This window comes from Vipera berus, assembly GCF_964194415.1.
Source record: "Vipera berus genome assembly, chromosome: 2".
Classification (NCBI taxonomy): Eukaryota; Metazoa; Chordata; class Lepidosauria; order Squamata; family Viperidae; genus Vipera; species Vipera berus.
Window position 1 is genome coordinate 64329929 of NC_138203.1, and position 24454 is coordinate 64354382.

Here is a 24454-nt window from a genome sequence, read left to right on the forward strand (position 1 = left end):
TTTGATATACTACTATGCTACTTCTTGTTAGCTGACTTGAGTCTGGTGTGGGCAGGAAGATGGAATTTATAGCAGTAACATCACTGGTAACAACAATAGTAGCAGCAGTTCTTTTTAATGTCCTGGGAAAATCACTACTCTTTGCCATTGAATAGCGAGTTCTGCTCATGATACTGCATCACCCTGATTTCTACCAAAAATTATTGCAGAAAAAAGATGGAGAGAATGTATCATTGTTCTTTTCCACAACAGCCACTTATTTCCAGTTGTATATAGTTCTGTCTCATTTTGCATATCCTAGAGTGAGAAAAACATTTACATTTCTGTCTTTATTATTTTAGTGGCCTTGTTTGCAGAGTAAGTGCAGGAAATGATAATGCTTGTCTGACGACAAATCACTTGGCTATGCTTGGAAAATTAGAGCCTCATCTTGTGTCCTTGGTTATTGCTTTCAGACACTGGGCCAAGGTAGGTTTGGTTTAGTAGCAAAGCATGTTTATTAATATATAATCAAATATTCATTCAAAGTGTACTCAATCTGTTTTGGAAAAAGTAAGAAGATGCATCCTGTAAGTATTGGGCGATATTTCTAGTCCTGCAGAAAGATATACCCTTCCTTTTGCCTGTCTTCCTCCTTTCTCCTCCCACCCACCACCTCCTGCTTCAAAAACCCTTGAACCAATTTTGCTGGCTTTGTGTAGGACAGGGGTAGGCAACCTCGGCTCTTTTATGACTCATGGACTTCAACTCCCAGAATTCCTGAGTCAGCTGACTCAGGAATTCTGGGAGTTGAAGTCCATGAGTCATAAAAGAGCCGAGGTTGCCTACTCCTGGTGTAGGACTAAATAGAGGAGGCTTAAATTGTTCCATTAGTGTTGCTCATTGGCACGTATTTCAAATACTGAGACTGGCTCAAAAAAAAAAAGTTTCCAATCCTAGAAATCCATTTAGATGTGTCTTTTAAGGGATAATTTGCTATAGTTCTGTAAATGAAATGAAAAGATTAGGAGTCGCTCTCTTTTTCTCAAAGCTTCTAACTGGAAATAATGTATCTCATATAAGGATGATTTGCCTGTTTTAAAGACAGCAGCTAAATATTTAGCAGTTTTCTGTATTACTAAATATTACTATATGGAACGTTAAATATATATCGATAAGAAAAATATATCTGCGATCCTAAAGTAGTTTAGAAGAGGATAGTATTCCAGCTATTCCAGATTTTGAATTTTCTTCCCAAATCCGTTGATCAGCAGAGATGTTTTTATTAAAATAGATTACTCTGATGATAGGCTTGCTTTTAAACTGCTATGGATCTTAATCATAATAGAATGGAAGGATATTGACGGAATAAGTAAAGTTAATGAAATCAACGTTGAAATTATCGGATTTAAGATTTTAAATTTCTGGATTATGCAGCCTTGCTAGCGTGTGGCATATATAAATAAGCTTTCATTCATTTCCCAGTCGTTGTCATTGGATCTCTTAATTTTTATTTTATCTGACTGTACAGTGATTTATTTCAATCTCTATAGTATTTTGCACTTTAGAGAAGTAAAATAGCTTTAAATAAACACTGTTTAAATAAACAGTGCAGAATTTCCACTGTAAATGAATGTTTTGTTCTGACAGTTGCCCAATACATAATATACATCCTTCAGCTGTTCCTTGTATTAAGCTTATGAGACTAGTCATCTAGCCTGGTGAAGAGCAGTGGCCATATCTGCCATGGTTACACAGCCAACTCTAGTAGATATAGTGATACGATGACAAGTAGCTACTGTGTCATGGCTCAATCTATAAAATTGCTCCAGCCGCATGTGATACAGTATATGACTCAAAAGCAGAAGTATAGAATTGTCTTTTCAGTTTGCTAGGAGTATATTTAAATAGTTGTTATCGTAAAAGTTGGATTAGTTTCTTCAAATTCGTGACCTGTCAAGTTGAAATGTTTGATAATGCTACTTTAATAAATATTTTTCTTTCTGTTTTAGCTATGTTGTATAGATCATCCTGAAGAAGGTGGTTTACCACCTTATGTATTTGCTCTAATGGTTATTTTCTTTCTGCAACAAAGGAAAGAACCCTTTCTACCTGTCTATTTAGGTTCATGGGTATGTTTCTATAAAAATTCTTAATTACAAAGAAAATGTTTTCAGTTTGTGTTTTCTTTGTAAAAGTTTGAGATTATGAATTCCTATTTTTTCCAAAAGGAGAGAGAAACTTACTTATTTACCATTGCTTGTACAGCACCTATTACATTGACACAGTTCTAAATCAATGAAGCATAAATAAAATCAGTTAACCACACTGCAACAGTTCATTGGTCTGACTGATTGGCTGATTGGCTGCTCATGGGCTCCACATTTAAGAGCCTTGGTGGAGCAGTGGGCTAATGCCTCCTTAAGTAACACCAGCTGCCTGCAATTAGTGCAGGTTCGCATCCTACCAGGCTCAAGGTTGACTCAGCCTTCCATCCTTCCGAGGTAGGTAAAATGAGGACCCAGATTGTTGGGGGCAATTAAGCTGACTTTGTAATAATGCCGCTTGGGGTGTGTGTGTGAAAGCCCTAATAAGCAGGCATATACATAGAATGAAGGCTACTGCTAAGCTTGTAAGCCGCCCTGAGTCTTTGGAGAAGGGCGGGATATAAATGGAATTAAAATAAAAATAAATAAATAAATAAAGTACTGGCAGTCTATATAATGCCCTCCCCTTCAAAAGCTCTTTGAAATGGCACAGTCTTAATTGCTTTTTTAAATGATAATAGAGTAAAGAGTCATTTCTTGAGCGAGGAATTCATCTGGACTAGCATTCTGGGTGAAATGAGACCCATAGCATGACTTCATTGAGTGCATGTATTAAGAGTAGATTCTACCTTGACCGATAAGCCTATGAATAGCAAAGATTTTTTTTTATAAACAGTTATTAAATGTCCTAAAGTTGGGACTGAGTAGGAGATAACAAGCAGTGGTGATAAATAAGTTCACTTACAATAGGTTCAGAAAATTAATCTAGATAATAGCTGAGACCTATTGTAATGATGACATTTTGTTCATTTTTAAAGTACTGTGTTGTATCCAAAATTAACAGAGTTGGACTATAGCATTTTATTTTATGAGGACCAGGTTTAGCTCAAATATTGCCATCTTCCACCTGATTGTGCTAATCAATTAAGATCTTAAAATAAGATCCACTTTTGTATGTCTCAGTTTTAGATATTACAATACACACAATCTACAAAAAATATTCTTAGGAGGATACTCTGCTACTTGTGGAATTTCTTTTCAGATCAGGGTTTTTAGCATTGACACCATGTTTAAGATGCCAAGAAAAGACTATTTAATTCAATCTTCTTTAGCTGTTGCTTTTATGTATTTAAATAGTTTATAATATTTGTTGATTTGAATGCTGTTTTGAGAAAAAAATAGCCCTTTTTCCAAATTCATAATGAAGAAAGAATATCTTTAATACCATAAAGAATGGCCAATGAGACTCATTGTTAATGAAAAATGATGTGCAGTAGAAGACAAAATCATGGCTTCTCATAGATATTGATAGCCTAGATAGGCTATGATTATAGAAGGAATACTGCAAAACTGGAAAATATGTACAGTGTATGTTAAAATATACAGCTGGGTATAAAAAAACGAATTAGAAACAATACTATCCTTACGTTATATAACCCTCTGGTATTACCTCATCCAAAACATCACATTGAGATTGTTTAAAAAAAGACTAGGAAAAAAACAGAATTTGCCAAAGTAGTATCTTAGAGCAGGAGTGAAATCTTTTCTAAGTTTCTGTCCTTAATGTTGATATTTTTCTGAAGTAATTATTTCTAATGATCATTTTTTTCCTACATTAGATTGGAGGATTTTCATTAAACAAATTAGTGAATTTTATTCTTAAAGAAGTTGAAAATAATACTGTGGTCTGGGAATACAGCCCTGGTACTGATCCCACTTCTTCAAAGGAATCTTTTCCTAAAAGGGGAAAGGTATGTTAACAAAATAATTATAGGGTTATAATGTTTTAAATCTACATTTTTTAAAAAAAGCTTGCATTGCTAATTTTTAATGAAGTAGGCTTCAATAAACAGATTGCAGTTCTCATTATTAAAACACTGCCATCAAATAAATGTGGGTATTATTTAAAAAGGAAGCCTTATTGTAGAACATTCCAGTTAATTAAACAAATCTTAATGACGAGTACACTATGAAATTTCTGTATTCAGGACCAGAGAATTGAAAAATCATGGGATCTATAAATTAACATGAGAAACAAATATTGTATTTAACAAGTGTAATATTTATTTATTCCCCTTCATGGATTACTGCCTTGTCGTGGCGAAGGGGCTTGCGTAATTCAATGAAGCTATGAGCTATGCCGTGCAGGGCCACCCAAGACGGACAGGTCATAGCAGAGAGTTCTGACAAAACGTGATCCACTGGAGAAGGAAATGGCAAACCACTCCAGTATCTTTGCCATGAAAACCCTATGGACAGTACCAAAAGGCAAAACGATATGACGCTGGAAGATGAGCCCCTCAGGTCGGAAGGCGTCCAATATGCTACTGGGGAAGAGCAGAGGGCTAGTACTAGTAGCGCCAGAAAGAATGAAGCGACTGGGCCAAAGCCGAAAGGACGCTCAGCTGTGGATGTGTCTGGTGGTGAAAGGAAAGTCCGATGCTGTAAAGATTTTTTCTCCATAGGAACCTGGAATGTAAGATCCATGAATCAAGGAAAGCTGGACGTAGTCAAACAAGAGATGACAAGACTAAACATTGACATCTTAGGTATCAGCGAACTAAAATGGACAGGAATGGGTGAATTTAATTCAGATGACCATCAGGTATACTACTGCGGGCAAGAATCCCTCAGAAGAAATGGAGTAGCCTTCATAGTCAATAAAAAAATAGGAAAAGCAATACTGGGATACAATCCTCAAAATGACAGAATGATCTCAGTTCGAATCCAAGGCAAACCATTCAATATCACAGTAGTCCAAGTCTATGCCCCAACCACCGGTGCTGAAGAGGATGAAATTGACCGGTTCTATGAAGCCCTACAGCACCTTATAGAACTAACACCCAGAAATGATGTCCTTATCATCATGGGGGATTGGAATGCTAAAGTAGGAAGCCAAAAGATAACTGGAATAACAGGCAAGTTTGGCCTTGGAGTACAAAATGAAGCAGGGCACAGGCTGATAGAATTTTGTCAAGAGAATACGATGGTCATAGCAAACACTCTTTTCCAACAACCCAAGAGACGGCTTTACACATGGACATCACCAGACGGTCAACACAGAAATCAGATTGACTATATGCTCTGCAGCCAAAGATGGAGAAGCTCTATACAGTCAGTAAAAACAAGACCAGGAGCTGACTGTGGCTCAGACCATGAGCTTCTTGTTGCAAAGTTTAGGCTTAAATTAAAGAAAGTAGGGAAAAGCGCTAGGCCAGTCAGGTATGAATTAAATCATATCCCTGTTGAATATACAGTAGAGGTGACAAATAGATTTAAGGAATTAGATCTGATAGACAGAGTGCCTGAAGAACTATGGACAGAGGTTCGCAACATTGTACAACAGGTAGCAACCAAAACCATCCCAAAGAAAAAGAAATGCAAGAAAGCAAAATGGCTGTCTGAGGAAGCTTTGCAAATAGCTGAGGAAAGGAGGGAAGCAAAAGGCAAGGGAGAAAAAGAAAGATATGCCCAATTAAATGCAGAATTCCAAAGAATAGCTAGAAGAGATAAGAATGCCTTCTTAAATGAACAATGCAAAGAAATAGAAGAAAACAATAGACTAGGGAGGACCAGAGATCTTTTCAAGAAAATTGGAGAGATGAAAGGAACGTTTAATGCAAAAATGGGCATGATAAAGGACCAAAATGGCAGGGACCTAACAGAGGCAGAAGAGATTAAGAAGAGGTGGCAAAATTACACAGAAGAACTATACAAGAATGAGCTTAACGTCCCTGATAATCACAATGAGGTGGTCACTGACCTCGAGCCAGACATCCTAGAATGTGAAGTGAAGTGGGCCTTAGAAAAGCTGAGCAACAACAAAGCTAGTGGAGGTGACAGTATTCCAGCTGAGCTATTCAAAATCTTAAAAGACAATGCAGTAAAAGTGCTACACTCAATTTGCCAGCAAATTTGGAAAACTCAACAGTGGCCACAGGATTGGAAAAGATCAGTTTACATTCCAATTCCAAAGAAAGGCAGTACCAAAGAATGTTCAAACTATCGCACCATTGCACTCATTTCTCATGCTAGTAAAGTTATGCTTAAAATTCTACAAGCTAGACTCCAGCAGTATGTGGATCGAGAACTACCAGAAGTGCAGGCAGGATTTCGAAGAGGCAGAGGAACTAGAGATCAAATTGCTAACATACGCTGGATCATGGAGAAAGCTAGAGAGTTCCAGAAAAACATCTACTTCTGCTTCATTGACTATGCTAAAGCCTTTGATTGTGTGGATCATAACAAACTCTGGCAAGTCCTTAAAGAGATGGGCATACCAGACCATCTTATTTGTCTCTTGAGAAATCTATATGCGGGCCAAGAAGCAACAGTGAGAACTGGACACGGAACCACTGATTGGTTCAAAATTGGGAAAGGAGTCCGGCAAGGCTGTATACTGTCGCCTTGCCTATTTAACTTATATGCAGAGCACATCATGAGAAAGGCAGGGCTAGATGAATCAAAAGTTGGAATTAAGATTGCCGGAAGAAACATCAACAACCTAAGATATGCAGATGATACCACTCTAATGGCAGAAAGTGAAGAAGAACTAAAGAGCCTCTTGTTGCGGGTGAAGAAGGAGAGTGCAAAACTTGGGTTGAAACTAAACATTAAGAAAACCAAGATCATGGCATCCGGCCCTCTCAATTCCTGGCAAATAGATGGGGAAGAAATGGAGGTAGTGACAGATTTTATTTTCCTGGGCTCCAAGATCACTGCAGATGGGGACTGTAGCCAAGAAATTAAAAGACGCTTGCTCCTTGGGAGGAAAGCCATGGCAAACCTAGACAGCACACTAAAAAGCAGAGACACCACCCTGTCAACAAAAGTGCGTATAGTCAAGGCTATGGTCTTCCCAGTTGCAATGTATGGCAGTGAAAGCTGGACCATAAGAAAGGCTGAGCGCCAAAGAATTGAAGCCTTTGAACTATGGTGCTGGAGAAGACTCCTGCGAGTTCCTTGGACTGCAAGGCGATCAAACCGGTCAGTCCTAGAGGAGATCAACCCTGACTGCTCTTTAGAAGGCCAGATCCTGAAGCTAAAACTCAAATACTTTGGCCACCTAATGAGAAGGAAGGACTCACTGGAGAAGAGCCTAATGCTGGGAAAGATTGAGGGCAATAGAAGAAGGGGACGACAGAGAATGAGGTGGCTGGATGGAGTCACTGAAGCAGTAGGCGTGAGCCTAGATGGACTCCAGAAGATGGTAGAGGACAGGAAGGCCTGGAGGAACATTGTCCATAGGGTCACGATGGGTCGGACACGACTTCGCAACTAACAACAACAACAATATTTATTTAAAAAATAAAGTAATTGATATAGTTAGTATGTTGTATAATAGTTTTCTGCTATCAGAGCTGAGTACATAAAAAATACAGAAGCTAGAATCTACCAAGTTATAGTTATAGAAGTACACCATTGAACTTAATAATATGACTACCATATTTTTACCTTAATTTTGATTAGATACTTGAATAATTTTTATTGTAAACTAAATCATAGTTATCTTGAAAAGCAGAATAGAATCATATCTATTTTTAGTATATTTCCTATAGGGCAAATGATGACCAGTAATGATATCTGATGGGGCAGTCAGCTGGAGTAGGCTTTAGGAGAGTATTTGTCAGCCTGCCTTATTTCTGTTCTAGAATTCTTTCCTTATAGCAGTTGATGATAAGGATCCTCGGGAGGAGGAGAAAAGACTTTGGAATCATATTTGCCTCTCTCTTTCCATCTGCTTATAGATGTAGAATAAATTGTTGCCCCATTGTACTATTTTTTTAGTACACTTGGGGTATATATATACTATGTCCATCAAAAGTACAAGTGAAATGTTTAAAAATAAATTCTATATATTTTTTCCAAGGGCAAACTTCTGCTCTGACAGAATCATATATTTTAACCATAACAATCTAGTTTCACAACAGAGCTTTTATCAGAGCTCAAGTATTTGAAAGAAATGTAGTCTGATCAGAGAGAGAGAGAATATAAATAATGGCAGAATAAAAATTATCATCACGTTATTTAAGAATAAATCTCATTGCACCACTCAATAATTCTTGGAACTTTTATTTAATAATTATCTATTTCCCTTTTTATTGATTCATTAGATGTTTTAGTCATTACCTTGAACTTGTTCTTTAAAAGGATTATTAACAATAGTATAGTCATACTTTTCAGCTTCCAAGTATGGCTTCTAGATGAACACAGTGACTCAGTTTTTGCTTTAATTGACAGGTTCCTTTAGTATTTGATTCAGATCAAAAGTGTTCAGTTCCAATGGGACAGCTGTGGGTTGAACTGCTTCGTTTTTATGCCTTGGAGTTTAATCTATCTGACTTGGTGATAAGCATACGGCTCAGAGAAGAAGTATCTCGTGAATCCAAGGATTGGCCTAAAAAACGAATTGCCGTGGAAGGTATATTAAATAAATTGGCTTGCCAGTGTTTAGTTATGTTCATTATAGCAGAAACTTGTATCACTATATATTAAGAATTAAAGCAGGGGTCCCTAACCCCAGTCCATGGACCTACACCGGGCCACAGCATATCAGAAACCGGGTCGCACAAATAAGCAAACCACCATCCGTGGGATGTAGGCAACACATGAAACCCTGCCCCCTCCAGTCTGTGGAAAAAACACTCTCCACAGAACTGGTCCCTGGTACCCAAAAGATTGGGGGCCACTGAATTAAAGGATAGAACCTTTAGAATGCTAACTCTGGTCAGCAGATATTTTTACTGATGAAACAGGAGGATGCAGTTCCCTAAAATTCTCAAAATATACAGTGCAGAATCTCAACTGGAGAAGATTTTGAAAGCAGGTTTCTTTTTTGACTTAGTGGGGCTCACTAAAATAAAATTTGAAAATTCAGACTTGAGCCCTATGGGACAATGGTTAAATTGGTTCTCATGTTCAGGGTATGCATGTTGCAACCCTTAAATGTGCATTTCTTAGTCATGTGGTTTGGGTGATACACAGGTTAATCTCATGTCATAACTGTAAGGTAGTCTCCCCATCACAGTCATAACTTGTGACAGTTGTAAAATGGGTCAATCGTGTGACCTGCCTGATTTTATTATCTTTTTTGCAGCAGTTATTAAGCAAATAATCATGATTCATTAAGCTAATCCACAGTCATTACATAACGCCATGGTTGTTAAGTGAACCAGTGGTTTGCCAGGGGCATGGTTTTCTTGAAACATGGAAGTAAGTGCCTGTTTTCAGCAACTGACATAAAACGAAGTCATATGACTGTGAGACAGTACAAATAGCTGTAAATGCAGCCCGATTGCATAGTGCCTGAAATGTAGTCACTTGACTGGAGGAGGCCTGTGATTCCTGATCATTGAATCCAGCTCATAAGTACTCCCAGATAGGTCACTTTGAACAGTCACTAAGTAACCAATCAAATACTACCTGTATTTCTGTAGATTTCTCAGCCTAATGAATTGATTAAAAGTCTTGATGTGAATTAGTGCCTATTCTTGTTCGGTTAATTTTCGTTAAAAAATGAAAACATGAGCATAACATTTTACCCTTTGTAACACTTTTTACCTTTTTTCTCCTCCTCAGATCCTTACTCCGTAAAGAGGAATGTAGCAAGAACTCTTAATAGTCAGTTAGTATATGAGTATATACTTCATTGTTTACGGTCAACTTACAAGTATTTTGCCTTGCCTCATAAAAAGAATGCAAAAAGGAACCAAATACAATCTCTAGAGGGTTCAATACTTCTAGAGCCTGAGAAGAATGTCTGTAAGCAAACAATCACTGGTATAAAAAATGTCCATAATGAAATGGAGAATACTGTAATAGACAACTATATTACTTCTACTAAAAAAAGTTCATATTTTCCTCAAGAACATATGTGTGAGCCTTCTCAGGTACTTATTGATGAAAACTTTGTGGAAGAACAGTTGGCAGATGGTGAACATATAGGAATGTCTTATGAGGACTCAGATTGCATTATTGAAGAATTCATTTCGGGTGACAATGAGGAATGTAAACCAAGCTGTGAGGAGACTGAGAGTGGAAATGAAGAGGAGGAAGGTGAAGAGGGACATGAGCAGGAACATTTGGATAGTAACCAAGACAGTGAAAGTGGAGATCTTGCTATTCCAATTAGCAAGCATGATGTTGAAACAGACAGCATTTCTGATTTGGAAAATGTGGTAGCTGCCCTTGATGAGTTTAGTTTAGAAGAGAGTGGTATTCCAAATGATAAACTTGACATTGATGAAGAGAGCACAGAAGGTACTGATGAACTGGATGATTCCCTGTTCAAACTGGAACCACCATCTCGGGAACAAGTATCTGAAATGGATAACTCAGAAGTAGAAGAGGAGGAAGAGGAGGAAGAAGATGAAGAGCATAGTATTAAAAACCAGGAGCAACTTGAGAACATAATCAATACTGAAGATGAGCTGGACAATACATACACTGGATCTGGTGTTGAGGAACCTCTTTCAGAAGAGGAAGAATTGCTTATTGCTCATGGGGACATTGAGCTAAAGAAGAGAGTAGATGAATGTTCAAGTGTAGATTTGAACAAAGAAGATGATCCTGAAAAAGAAATACTTACTGAAAGTAACAAACCAGTAGACCAGAGTAACAGGTCTGAACTCTTCTATGAATTTAATAAAACTACTTTCACAAAAGGCAAGGTAATAGCACCTATATATCAAAGTATTACTAATCGTATAATGCTTCATTCCAGAACAGACTTAACTGTAGAAGTAGGACTTAACACCCACACTAGTAAAATTTGACCTATAAATTGTACATACAAGAATCTGGATTCAAATGTGTTTTAAAGCCATTTCCATCCATGGCTGCACCCAGCTCAATCCTGAAATATTAATTCCTGATAGTTTGTGTTCACAAACAAATTAGCTGTGAGCCTCTGTCTGTTAAAGTAGGTAGAAAATCATAGCAAACTTCAAGTTTAAACGTTTACAATGTAAACTTATATTTCATCTTTGATTACAGTAGTGCAGTGTGATGCATACACTATTCATAATATACTCTGTCACTAGTTTCCTAAGCAGCCAAGAAACATTGCTCATATGGGAATTAAGAATATTCTTGTCCCAATCGCAGTATATTACAGCCCATTTTGGCTGTTTCATAATAGTATCAGATCAAATTGAGATATGAAGATATTAAATATTTGCTCTGGAAGGTTAGAAAATTGAAAAACATGTGGGTGATGGATAATGGGAGAGTAATGTCCTCATGTCTACTAAAGTCACTGGAAATACATTGGATTTCATCCATCATCAATATATATTCAAGACTGAGCAATGGTTGCTCTTTAATTTTGGGAGCTAGCTGGTGTTATAAAGTTGAGAGAAGAGACATTTTTAGATAAATCTTTTCTTTTGAGCTAGATTCCTACAGTTGTATGCAGTTTATGCAAGCGAGAAGGTCATCTAAAGAGAGACTGTCCAGAAGACTTTAAAAAAATTGAACTGGATCCTTTGCCACCATTAACATCCAAGTTTTCCAGTATTCTGGATCAAGTGTGCATCCAGTGTTATAGTAAGTGGGAAGAACTATATTTTAATTATTTGTTAATTTTACAGAAAAAAGTATTAATAGTTTCCTGCAGTTATATTCTACTTGGAATATAGGGATTTATGATCAGAAAAGAAAGATGTTGACCTATTCTTTGCTACCAGTTACGTGATTTTCCCTTTTTTATTTAAGTTTTCCTACCACATTTTGCTCTGCTGTACAGGTTGTACCTGGATCTGTGTTGCTAGATATCTACTCCTATAATGTCTATAACTGACTTACTTTTAACATTTTTTATTTGTAAAACTATTTCAAAACATTAGAAAAACAGCTTGTTTTGTGTGCCTCTTACTTGCTGTCATAATTCCTTTTTTCAATTAATGTAAATGATGTTCTGTTTTCAACAGAAGATTTTGCTCCAAATATTATAGAAGATCAGGCCCGGGAATATATAAGGCAAAATCTTGAAAGTTTCATCCGACAAGAATTTCCAGGTGCTTCCTGTAGTTAGTTTCTTAATTTTAAATTTCAAAGATTTAAAGTGATTTTTATTATTTTCATCTAAATCTAATTCAAACAAAATGTCTTACTTGACAGAAAAATATTGTATGGTGAACTCAGTTTTCTTATATTTTTAAATAACCTGATGTTAAAGCATGTATTGCTAGCACTGCTAATTTTTTTTGTAAATTAGTCATAGATGTATATCCTCCTTTACAGGCACAAAATTAAACTTGTTTGGGTCTTCAAAGAATGGATTTGGCTTCAAGCAAAGCGATCTTGATATTTGTATGACAATTGATGGTCTGGAAACCTCTGAGGTAACTTGTCGATATGGACAATTTGATGAACAAAAATATATGTTGTATGTGTCTTTTTTGTTTTCTAAGCTGTTAATGTCCCATATGTGTGTGCACAGATGTGTTTGGTTACCCTTCATTATAGTTTTGAATATAGGCTGGGCACCAAACTACAATTACTAAAATAGTCTCAGCAGGGTTCTTATTCTCTGTTTTTTGAAACCTATAGTGATGTATTGTATGAAAATTGAGGCTAATAAACCAGTTTTTTCCATTCATACCAGTTCAAAAAATTGGGTTTTCATTCAGAGTAGATATTTGTATATGGCATAACACTGCTGTAAGATACCAGTGCACTGCTTAAGAAATGTTAGGAAAATACGATCATTCAAATCATATGGATTCTTTGCTATTGTTTTGATGGCTTGTATTGTCTTTGGCAGTTAAATCAGATGTGAGACATCAGTGGGAAGATAAGCTTCATTGCAGGAATTTGCACTCAGAAATAAATGTATAAATTAAGCTGATTTTGGAAAAAAAGGGGGGCTGCTGTTTGAGAAGAGAAAAATCTGTATTCAACTGTTTATACAGCAGGGTGTTCTGAAGCCCTCGTCAAATAATATTTCGACAATACATCTATTGGCACTATTGGCACTATTTCGACTTTTACATCTCTTGCAACAGAAGAAAAGAAATGCATGCTTTTTCCTCTCCTTACTAAGTTTAACAAGTCCTTGACAATTTAAATATTTGCAACATTTCGGTCAGGACTGCAAGATGCTTCCATTTTCTGACATGAACGTTTCTGTGAGTTAACACATGTTTGCAATTTAAAAATAAAAAACGGATTAGAAACAGTATAGAAGCCAATACCTAACATTACAAAGACATGCTTCAAAATAGTGTCAAGTACTGAAGTTAAACCTGTGTGTGCTGCAAAGAAAGACCTATTAAGTGGATAAGTTTGTTTTCTTGGATATAAATTCTGTCATTATACTAACATTTTTTTCTATCATAGGGACTTGATTGTATAAGAATTATTGAAGAACTTGCAAGAATGCTGAAGAAACATTCAGGTAAACATCCAATTCTTCAAAATTAAAAAGCTGGGTTGCCTCATGAAATGTAGAATCAGATCCTCATAGTTGATATATTGTTACTTTGTTTACATAAACATTTGGCTTTATGATTTTTAAAATAGCAAAAATGCTAGCCAACAGCTGTGTCCCAAGCTGCTCACTTTTTCATTATTCAGAAATCAAAATGCATTCAACTGGTTTCTGATGCAGTTATTTATGTAATATTTTGACAATCTCATTTGGAAAAAAGTTAAAACTTTATGGATTTCATATTGTACTTATCTTCCAAAAGCCAGTATTGAGAGGTTATAGTATTTGTGTCTTTCAGAAATATCTGCTTTATTCAGATTATTTCCTAAAATTTAAACAAAGTTTTGCCAATGTTGTTATAGCTAATGTATTGCTTGTTTAATTATATGCTAATAGTATTAGAAAATGTATGTTTCATTGTAGAATTTTCATTATCTTTCTAGTAAAACATGATTCATTAAAACTTCTTGTCCTATATAATTCTTTTTCATATCAACATCTTTTATGCAGTTCTGTCTTTTGTCAGATTTCTGGGTCTCATTCTGTTTACATATGCTGACACCGTCTTTTCCTATAACTGAGTGCACCAAATTCATTTCTGTTATTATGAAATACAGAAAAAGCCTGGAATAACTGCCCCAACTGTTCTTTAGTGATTTTTATAGTGAAGCATTTTGATAATTTTCCAAAAGCTTTGGACTAAAATAAGGACTGTTGAATCAACTGAGACTTGCCCTTAAATAAGTGTGTATGTCTTTGTAGCTTAAGCTTCATTTTTTATTTAGTATGCTGGATTGTAAGACTAGTATTGTCACTAAGTTCACTTGAAGTAAGTATTTTTTGTACTTGCATAGGTTTAAGAAATATCTTACCCATAACAACTGCTAAGGTGCCGATTGTCAAGTTTTTTCATGTCCGAAGTGGCCTTGAAGTAGACATCAGTCTGTATAACACATTGGTAAGAGCATTTACCAATTTGAAATGTAAATATTTCTTCAAATAACCATTAGGAAGTTTTTATAAATAGGAATGGTCCATGGCTCCTAGATAAAATATTTTTTTTCAATTTATATTTGAGTGTGTCATCATCATAAGGACAAAAAACAAAATAGCAAGCAATGATATGGGCAGGTTATCTAAAATTGAAAAGTTGGAAGATAAATATATCAGCCTTGTCTTTACAATATTTTGCCTCAGAATAGTCTGTGAAAATAGCTTAATGTAAAAATACGTCAGTCCCAAAGAAGCGTATGATTTCCTGAAATGACTCATTTTAATGGCATATTTTAAAAATGAAACTTTTCTACCGTATATCAGTCTAAAACGTGATAAACCTCCGAACAACTTTCCATGCCTGAATTTCTCATTTTACCTTTTCAAATCCTTCTGTAAAAGAAAAAGGGCTTACGCTTAGTCTTTGTTTTTTGCAGGCTCTGCATAACACAAAGCTCTTGTCTTGTTATGCCACAATTGATCCCAGAGTAAAATATCTTTGTTACACAATGAAAGTATTTACAAAGGTAAAGCAAACTCCAGATCTATGGGGGGAAGTTCTAGAACAACCAAGTCTTGAAGGTAATTTTTCTCTCTCACTCCAGATGTGTGGCATTGGTGATGCATCCAGAGGCAGCTTATCTTCCTATGCATATACTCTAATGGTGCTCTATTTTCTTCAGCAGAGAAGTCCACCTGTTATTCCAGTTCTTCAAGAGGTGCAGTATATAATTATTGTTTGTACACTTCCATTTGAAATTAAAAGAATTCAAAGGCTACCAGTTTAATGCTAACCTAATATTCAATACTTCTTTGTTTAGATCTACAAAGAGCCAAAGAAACCTGAAATTCTAGTTGATGACTGGAATGTTTATTTCTTTGACAGAATAAATGAACTGGTGAGAATCTGACTGATTCAGGGGAAAACATTGTATGTATTCTTAAATTTTACATTCCTAAGATTTGCTGAATAAAAAAGAGAACAGTCGCAGCCTATATTATTAAACCCAGTGGATCAGCTTCTGTACAGCTAAATGAAATTAGTTAATAAACAGATTATTTCAGATTAGCAGATTTTACATTCAATGAAATCAGCCATGTTCCTTGTGCTTTTATGGGGCTTCACCTTTCATCCTAGAGTAGTCAAAAAATAGAAGAAAATGATTCTTTTGTGCACAGGTTAAGATGCGTGTCTATGCATAATAATTAAATTACATTTCCATTTTAAAATTTAACCACCTAAAAAAATGAGCAAAAAAGTGTTTTTCCCCCTCTCTTTTCAGTCAGAGGTTTGGTCAGATTTTGGTAAAAATAAAGAATCCATTGGTGAATTATGGCTAGGACTTCTACGTTTTTATACTGAAGAATTTGATTTTAAAGAGCATGTTATCTGCATCCGAAGGAAAAGTTTGCTTACAACATTCAAGAAACAGTGGACTTCGAAATACATAGTCATTGAAGGTATCTCTACTTCGTGAACATTTTATTGACATTTTAACATACAGTTTTTTTTATTGCAAGGGCTTTATTGGATGACTAACTTCTATATGCATAACAGTGTCTGACACTGGAATGAATGATATCACTATTCCGCATTGAAGAAGGACATCCACTTAGCATTTTTCTGCAAGGCACTCTTCTTTATTTATTTATTTATTTATTTATTTTTATTACATTTATATCCCGCCCTTCTCCGAAGACTCAGGGCGGCTTACAAGCTTAGCAGTAGCCTTCATTCTATGTATATGCCTGCTTGTTAGGGCTTTCACACACACCCCAAGCGGCATTGATGTCCTTTATTCAGGTCACTGCTGACAGTCTACAAAAGAGCTGCTGGATCCATTGTCATTGCTCTGCATGTTACATTAAACAAAGGGCGCAGAGAAGAAATGGTCTCTAACAAAATTAAGATGGGTATACAGCACATATCAGGGACGCGGTGGCTCAGTGGGTTAGGACGCTGAGCTTGTCGATCAGAAGGTCGGCAGTTTGGCGGGTCGAATCCCAAGTGCCGCGTAGCAGAGTGAGCGCCTGTTACTCATCCCAGCTTCTGCCAACCTAGCAGTTCGAAAGGACGTAAAAATGCAAGTAGAAAAATAGGGACCACTACGGTGGGAAGGTAACAGCGTTCCATGTGCCTTTGGCGTCTAGTCATGCTGGCCACATGACCACGGAAACGTCCTTGGACAAGTGCTGGCTCTTCGGCTTTGAAACGGAGATGAGCACCGGCCCCTAGAGTCAGAAACGACTAGCACGTATGTGCGGGGGAACCTTTACCTTTACAGCACATACCAGAGTTGTTTTGTAGTACAGAATGGTTTTGTAGGATACCCTGAACTTCCCTTATGGTCTCTCTCATTCTTTCTGTGTCTCATAATGTACATAACTTTGTGTAGAACTCTTGAAATCATTTAGTTTCTTTGAATTTTACAGATTAAATCACAGTGATCTGATGTTGATCCTGTCATACTTTTTTGTAGCTTTATCTTGCACAGCACTCTTCTTTCCATCCAGCCTAATCTATTTTGGGTTTCTGAGGGCAGATCCTAAAGTACATTTCACTGCTTTCTCCTTCTCCTTGCACTGGAATTTTCTCTTTATTCTCTGACTATATTGAATTCTAGTTCTAACGAAGTTTGGAATGATAAAAAATGACTGAATATTATAATCGTCAACACTTCACTCATGTTAAATTTTTACATATATGTCATCTAGAACTTAAGATATCACTCTCCATTTTTAGGACTGAGTGCATCAATCACACTGTGCCATACGATGGCCTATCAGCCATTGTTTATAACATGGGAATCAGATAATTATAGCTTGCTAAATAAATTAATATTTAATACAATATGTGAATTCTATGTAGAGGTGTCAAAGAGATACAGAGTTGTTCTGAAATACCCATTCAGTTGATAAGGCTGGTTTAATGTTTTTCTATGGATTTTGCTAACATCTAATGCTTGTTTTGTAGATCCTTTCGATCTGAATCATAATCTTGGAGCTGGATTATCAAGAAAAAGTAAGACACTTTGTCAGAGTTATCGTACGTATACTTGCATCTAAGTAAATATTGATTATTTTTATTATACAGTTAATTATTTTTCTTTCAATTATTTTAGTGACCAATTTTATAATGAAGGCTTTTATAAATGGCAGGAGGGTATTTGGCACTCCAATAAGAGGATTTCCAAAAGAATATTCTTCAAAAATGGTATGTTAGGAAATTCATGATCCATTTGTCTTTCAAGTATTTGTTAATGATGCTTTTTCTCAGTCAGTTTATATACTTTTTATTGATGGAAGAAAATAAATACATATTTTAAATTAATCGATGGTTACTTAAAAGTGTGACCATTATGATATAGTTTATAAATGAAATTATTGAAGAGATCTATGATAACATTTTTGGTAATAGAACTGCAATCTATATACAATATATTTTTAGGTACTTTAGAAACTTAACATATTTTTACAAATATATTGAAAGCTCTTATCAGAATCATATGTCTAAATATTTCCATGTCACAAATACTGGATCTGTAACCAAATATTGCAGTTTTATCTCATTTAATACAATTTGCCCTGCAACATTTAATCAGATGTTAGCTATTTCAAGGTGAAATTAATTAGAGTAACAGAAAACCAGAGATCTACTTTTATTTAGTTGTGTAAGATATAAGTTGAATATAAGATCTTTTCTTCATCATGTATACAGATAAGCATAAACAGTGTGTGTGATTGCATTTAAAAAAGGAAAGCTCTATATGAACTGGAACTAAAGTTGTAATTTTCTAGGTTTTTAGATGTTTTATAGAGGCCTTACTGAAATAAACAATTTAAAATAAATATTAGCAGTCAGGTTTAAGAAGTTGGTTTCACTTATTGTGCTTTACGGACAATGATAGTGTCTTCAGATCTTAAAAGCTTACTATGTTTAATGCTTTGCTAGGAATATTTTTTTGACCCAGAAGTGCTTACAGAAGGAGAATTGGCCCCAAATGACAGATGTTGCAGAATTTGTGGTAAAATTGGACATTTCATGAAAGACTGCCCATTCCGGAGAAAGTAAGTTCATTTTTCCTCAAGGGCAGAAATAATCTGATTATTAGAAACTCAAAAATATTTACTCCATACTTTAATGCTGCATGTGGAAGACAGATGGTTTAAAACAGGCGTCTTCAAACTTGGGCATTTTATGATTTGTGGACTTCAACTCCCAGAATTCCTCAGCCAGCAACCCTTGGTTTAAATCATATGTAGTATTCTGAAACTATGAATCCTCCTAATTTGAAAATACTACTGTTACTGAAAAGATGGCATTAGATTGACCTAATGGAGTATTGCATATTGTATACAGTTGTTTTCATCAATGCCTTCAGTTTCGATTGAGGATCTTCCAAGTAAATTTGTTTGGACATTTGAAAATACAAGTAATGCAGAAATAATATATTAAAAATTTAAAGGCGGGAACTGCAGTTGCAAAAAAGACTAGTGAATGTGTTTTACTGTTAAATCCAAGAAATGCAGTAGGAGAAAGGAATCCAGCACATTTTAAAGTAATTTTGCTATAGTACACTTCTCGGGTCTGAATTTCATAAAAGAAAAATTGTTTCAATCAATATTGTTATAGACTCCGAAGACGGCATGATAGTGAAGATCCTAAAAACCAAAGATACACAGAAAATAAAGAAAAAAGAAATAAAGATGAAACACAAACCCCAGTTAAAACTACAGAAAGAGAAGTGTTGTTAAAAGATGGAAAGATGCAAATATGTGCGTCCAACAAAAATAAACTAGGAAAAGGAACAATGGAAATTGGAAAAGAGAAATCTCCCAAGCCAATGGGAGAGAAATGGAAGCGGCAAGAAGATAGAGATTTAAGAGAAAAACGTTGTTTTATTTGTGGAAGGGAAGGACACATAAAAAAAGAATGCCCACAGCACAAAGGAGCTACAGGTATGAAATTTAGGTCCAGTCCAGTGCTACTAATGGATATTTCACTCTATATTCATCAGGATTAAACTGATTACCTCAATGATCTTATCTTTCTAAAGCTATGATTTGGATTTAGAACAGTGCAGAGATTAACACTCAGCATGAGAGTTTGGGATTGAGAGCTGCAGACAAAAAGGGAAGTCACTGAAAATCAGCTGGAAGGAATGCCTAGTCAGCAAATTAATTGCCCTTTGCTGTACATAAGTTAATGTAAGGAATGAAAGTACCGTAATTGAAATTCATTTCCATTTATGAAACAAAGGTTCTGGATATAACCCTTGACACTGAAACACTTCCAGTAGAAAAGAAATAAATAGTTTTAAAAATGATGTTTATGTTATAAAGACACAATTTAAGTGTTGCATTTGTTTAAGGGACTGTTCAAATAGAGGGGATGGCTGTTATACCCAGATAACATTATTTGCATAATTATATCAGTATAATGACATTGTTAATGCAAATAATAAAAATAGAAACGATAGAAATTGTGTCATTTGCTTGCTTGGGCTGGAAGTAAGCAAGAAAGTAAATTATGGAGACTAGTTTGGATATAGCAGAGAGTTCATTTCAGGGGTATTGTCTCTGTGCAAATTTTCACTGTTGTGTCCTAGGATTGGTAAAAGGGAGCATATTAAATCAAGATTTTTCCTCCCCTGATAACTCTTTAAATTTTTCAGTTTGCTACTTGAGAATTTTACCTTCACCAAAAAAAGTGCTTAACCTCTGGATTAAGGAAAGAGGGAGTAGTGAAAGAGAGGGAAATTTTCAGTAGGAAAACTCCAAGATTAAAGATTAAGAACTCTGCCCTCTTCCCTTTGTTTCAAATTGTAACTAGCAATTTCTTCAGGTAAACTAAACAAAAACCAGTAGACCTCTTTTAAAGGATAGCCTTCCAAAATTTTGCACCTTATTTGTTTAGTTTTGTCTTAGCATATTGCATGAATGCGATTATTATGAGTTATAAGCTATCATTAAAGACAAGGCAGTGTAAATTCAGACAATTATGTAGGTAACAAACCATGGTTTAACAATGAATCAGGTCTTGGGAGCTGATTTTTGACTGAGGTCAAAAGTATTTGACATGCAAACTTTTTCTTTTTAACAAACTATAATTTTATCTTTCAAAGGTGTTCTGATTTTAGAAAATCCATGTGGGACCCCTTTATCCAGTGCTGTTAAACACGCTGGTCGATTAAATCAGGTAAATAATGTATCGGGTTTTTTAAAAAAAAATAAGATTAGCTTTTATCTTAGTACATGACAAAATTCATAGTACATCGTTTCATATAAGAATACCTATTAAAATATTGCAGGGTTATATTTCTGTTATATTGTATATTAGCTGCCTCCAAATGTTTGTTCATGCTTTTTCTTATCTATTTTTAAAGGGACTTTCTCCACAGGAAGACAAAAAGAATCAGAAAGGGAAACTACTTTTGGGTCCCCAGTCAGGTTTGTAAATTAAGCTTTTTTTAACGCAAACCTTACTGTCCAAGAAATGATACAGAATGTAGTTATTAAAATAGATGAAAAAGTAATCGCAGATTTTTTTTCCTCACAATGATTCATTTATGTAAGCTCCTTGCCTTGGTGAATGGCTAAAAAATTGGGATTGGTGTTTTCAACAGCATCCCTCTGCCCAGTTCTTTGGGTCAGGTTGAGGGGTTGTTCCAGCTCTCAGAATTTTTGATGAGCAATATGGGGGCTGCAGCATGAGGAAGGAACAAGAGAATCTATTTCTGCCTTTTCCCCTACATGAATGGCTTTTAGGATCCAACCCAATAGTCTGAGCAGAATTGTGCATCATGTGGTCAATATACAGATGTTGTCATTGACATTTTCTTATACCAATGAAAAGAGGCAGTGCTTTTCAATATACTTTTCAAGATGCTTTTCAAGATTTGCTGATCTGCATTAAAAGCAATACATTTTATTTTACTTTAATGCAGAGATACTCTGTATATGTATGTATGGGGTTGAAATTCCTTATCAGTTCCAGCCAGTATAACTAGGGGCGACGAGTGATAAGAATTGCAGCCCACCATCTCAATCACATCGCCTGCACCACATTTCAGTATGTAGTTGCTTCCCAATTATACATCTTTGTCCTTGGCTGTCCAAGTGAAACTATTGAAACTTTCCCCCCAGAGTCTGGATGGGAAGAACAGGTTGTAGCTCAACCCTGTCAATACTGAGTGGTTATAGGATTTTTAAATTCCCCAGATCCAAGAACTGGAATATTTTCACCTTTGGTTCTACATGAGGTGGCATTAACTCGTTCAGACTTGATACGCAACCTGACAATTCTCTTGGACTTACAGCTCCTGCTCAAAGAGCAAGTGGTAGGTGTGGCCAGGGGAGCCTTAGCAGAACTTTAAGCTGCCCTTAAAGATCATCTAGAGTAGACCATCAGTTGATCCAGAATGCAGCAATTGTGGTTGCTTCTTGTAAGGCTTACTTAAGTTTTACCAATGTTCCATTGGTCCTGAGTTATGAAGAACTGGCTTACCCTTGGGAAAAAAATTTTTAAAGTTGATAACTTTATTCTTGATGTCTTCATTTTGATCTTTTTGTCTCCATATATAGGCAGCCTTTCCAGTAAATACATGACTCAGGGAAAAGCTTCACAGAAGAGACCCCAACAAGATTCTTGAGAAACTGAAGCAATCTTTCAGTTGCAATACAGACCATCAATTCCCTTCAGAAGAGTTTCTTTTATAGGTGTTGGGTTCACAAAACAGCAGCAAAAACTGTCTTTGACATAAATCTAGAGAAAACACCTTTTATTTTAATTAAATTGCTAAAGTTACAAAGGCAATGAATTTTAATGTTTGTTCATACCATGAATCCTTGCTCTAAATAGGTTTGAGCATTTTAATAGAAAATCATGTTTGTATTTACTAGGTAAAACATGTAGATCAGGGAAATCCTTCACCCAAATCACTTCTAAGACTCTACATTCAGTGTGAATGTTTGAGTGCACTTAAATGATGTGCAAGCCAAATATGTCACCTTCAAAATATTATTTTTGAAGAGTAAAAAGGGTATTTATTAATGTTGAACATTGATTCCTTGTGTAAAAGTGTTTGGAATATTTCTGGACTGCTACTGCCATATTTGCAAATATTTTAAACTGCGGACAACTAAAACATGGACATTAAGTAAATTTTTATGTAAAAATCTTTGTGGAAAGCAGTGCTAATGAGTGAATTTTTCCCTTCTATTTTATTATGATTGCTATGCTGCTGTCCTTTCTGTACAGAGAGTGAGAAGCAAATGTTTGCTGCTGCTATGATTATTTCCCATTGTCCACAACTTGAAAAAATTCCTCTGAGGAAACAAAGGGAATTAAAACAAAGGAACACATTTCTGCTTTATTGAAAACTAAACATTGTGTGCTGGGCAAGGATTTACTTTTATATCATCATCACCACCATCATCATCCTCACCATCAAAGTTTTATGTCAGAATTTTTTTCAGATGATGCAGTACAGCCTTTCCAGGAGAAAATATACAGCAAAAACATAAGACACTGTTATTTATGACCTTGGAAATAAAACAGTCAAAAAAAAACTTTAAATTTCTACATTTTTTGTGTTGCACAATTGGGTTATCTAACTACTGTACAGAATTTTATATGTGCATACAAACTTTTCATCCATTTTTCATTCAGAAGTTTACTCAAGCTATCTAACAAAGAGTTTTTTTTAAAAAAAAATGATACAAATTTTAAATATACAGAATAAAATAACATTAAAGTTGGCATACAGCTTTGTTGAAATCCTGTTCTAATAAGAACTCTCAAAAGAAAAGCTTCTGTTCTTTTAAAAAAATCCATGTAAGTACACTTTGCATAGATAAATTAATTTGACACATCAGAATTTGAAATAAGTCTCAGGTGCATGTAGAAGATTAAAATGCACATAAAAGCAAAGAGGATAAAAACATCAATTATTTTTATTCATTTTCAAATGATCACTTGGGTGTAATGATGATTTCAATAAAATGCCATTTTCTCAAGGACTTTAACTAAAAGAAAATACCGTTGGATAAGCCAAAGGCAAAATTGGATTTCGCTTACCAGGGGAGATAAAGACACCCCAGGATATCTACAATGATTTATTGAAACACTGTAGCAAATAAACAGTACCATCAGGGACCTGATCATAATGATTGCAAGATCAAAAACAAGAGGCTGGAAAATACGTGCTGCTTTGCATATCATCTTAAAAGTAACTTATCCCAGGTCCAAGAACGGACACTATTGTGTAGTGGGTCCGACGCAAGGAAGAGACGCCAGCCGGTGTGTGAGTTCAGCTCTTTATTGAAGGGGGTAGTGAACTGGGGTATCAGGGTTACCTGGCCTCCTTAAATACCTGGCCAGGTAAGCGGACAGCCAATGGGGTTGGCCCTAGGTTTCCTGCCGAAACTGGGTTTCCCGCCGAAACCGTTCAGGCCAACGCCCCCTGGTGGCTGTTGCTATGCAGGTGCCTGCATACATAACACCCCTCCCCCCTTAGAGAAGAACCATATAACAATAACAACTTGTAACTAACTACAACTATATACAGAGAGTCGACCTAATAAAAGAAAACAAACACAACGATGCCCTGTGGGGGGGGATCACTTGCACACATAGTCCGACAGATAGGCAGGTGTCCTGTGTGGCCGGGTGGACCGTCTGGGTGTGGTTTGGCCCTGGGCTCAGGCCGTGGGTTCTTGAGGCCTCTGTGCAGGGTTGCAAGGAGCTGGGATCAATAGGCCCTCCTCTGGTTCCTGCTCTGTG

General features: G+C 35.9%; 1 protein-coding gene across 5 annotated transcripts in view; it reads left to right on the top strand.

Annotated features, from left to right (window-relative positions):
- The window catches only part of TUT7 (terminal uridylyl transferase 7), a 38831-nt gene extending 15431 nt beyond the window's left edge, over window positions 1-23400 (top strand). The window contains exons 9-29 of one of the 5 annotated variants that reach the window (XM_081317856.1): window positions 342-468; window positions 1992-2111; window positions 3866-3997; window positions 8487-8667; window positions 9825-10915; window positions 11642-11792; window positions 12176-12262; window positions 12489-12589; window positions 13587-13644; window positions 14532-14635; window positions 15108-15197; window positions 15276-15389; window positions 15492-15569; window positions 15954-16131; window positions 17645-17692; window positions 17793-17884; window positions 18623-18738; window positions 19304-19629; window positions 20796-20869; window positions 21057-21120; window positions 22255-23400. In XM_081317856.1, the coding sequence (XP_081173982.1) occupies window positions 342-468; window positions 1992-2111; window positions 3866-3997; window positions 8487-8667; window positions 9825-10915; window positions 11642-11792; window positions 12176-12262; window positions 12489-12589; window positions 13587-13644; window positions 14532-14635; window positions 15108-15197; window positions 15276-15389; window positions 15492-15569; window positions 15954-16131; window positions 17645-17692; window positions 17793-17884; window positions 18623-18738; window positions 19304-19629; window positions 20796-20869; window positions 21057-21120; window positions 22255-22322 (3400 nt within the window). In that variant the 3' untranslated portion in view covers window positions 22323-23400. Of the gene's footprint in view, window positions 1-341; window positions 469-1991; window positions 2112-3865; window positions 3998-8486; window positions 8668-9824; window positions 10916-11641; window positions 11793-12175; window positions 12263-12488; window positions 12590-13586; window positions 13645-14531; window positions 14636-15107; window positions 15198-15275; window positions 15390-15491; window positions 15602-15953; window positions 16132-17644; window positions 17693-17792; window positions 17885-18622; window positions 18739-19303; window positions 19630-20795; window positions 20870-21056; window positions 21121-22254 lie in introns of those variants that run through there. The other 4 variants (XM_081317859.1, XM_081317857.1, XM_081317858.1 and 1 more) reach the window with 4 other exon arrangements.
- Window positions 23401-24454: the final 1054 nt, after the last annotated feature.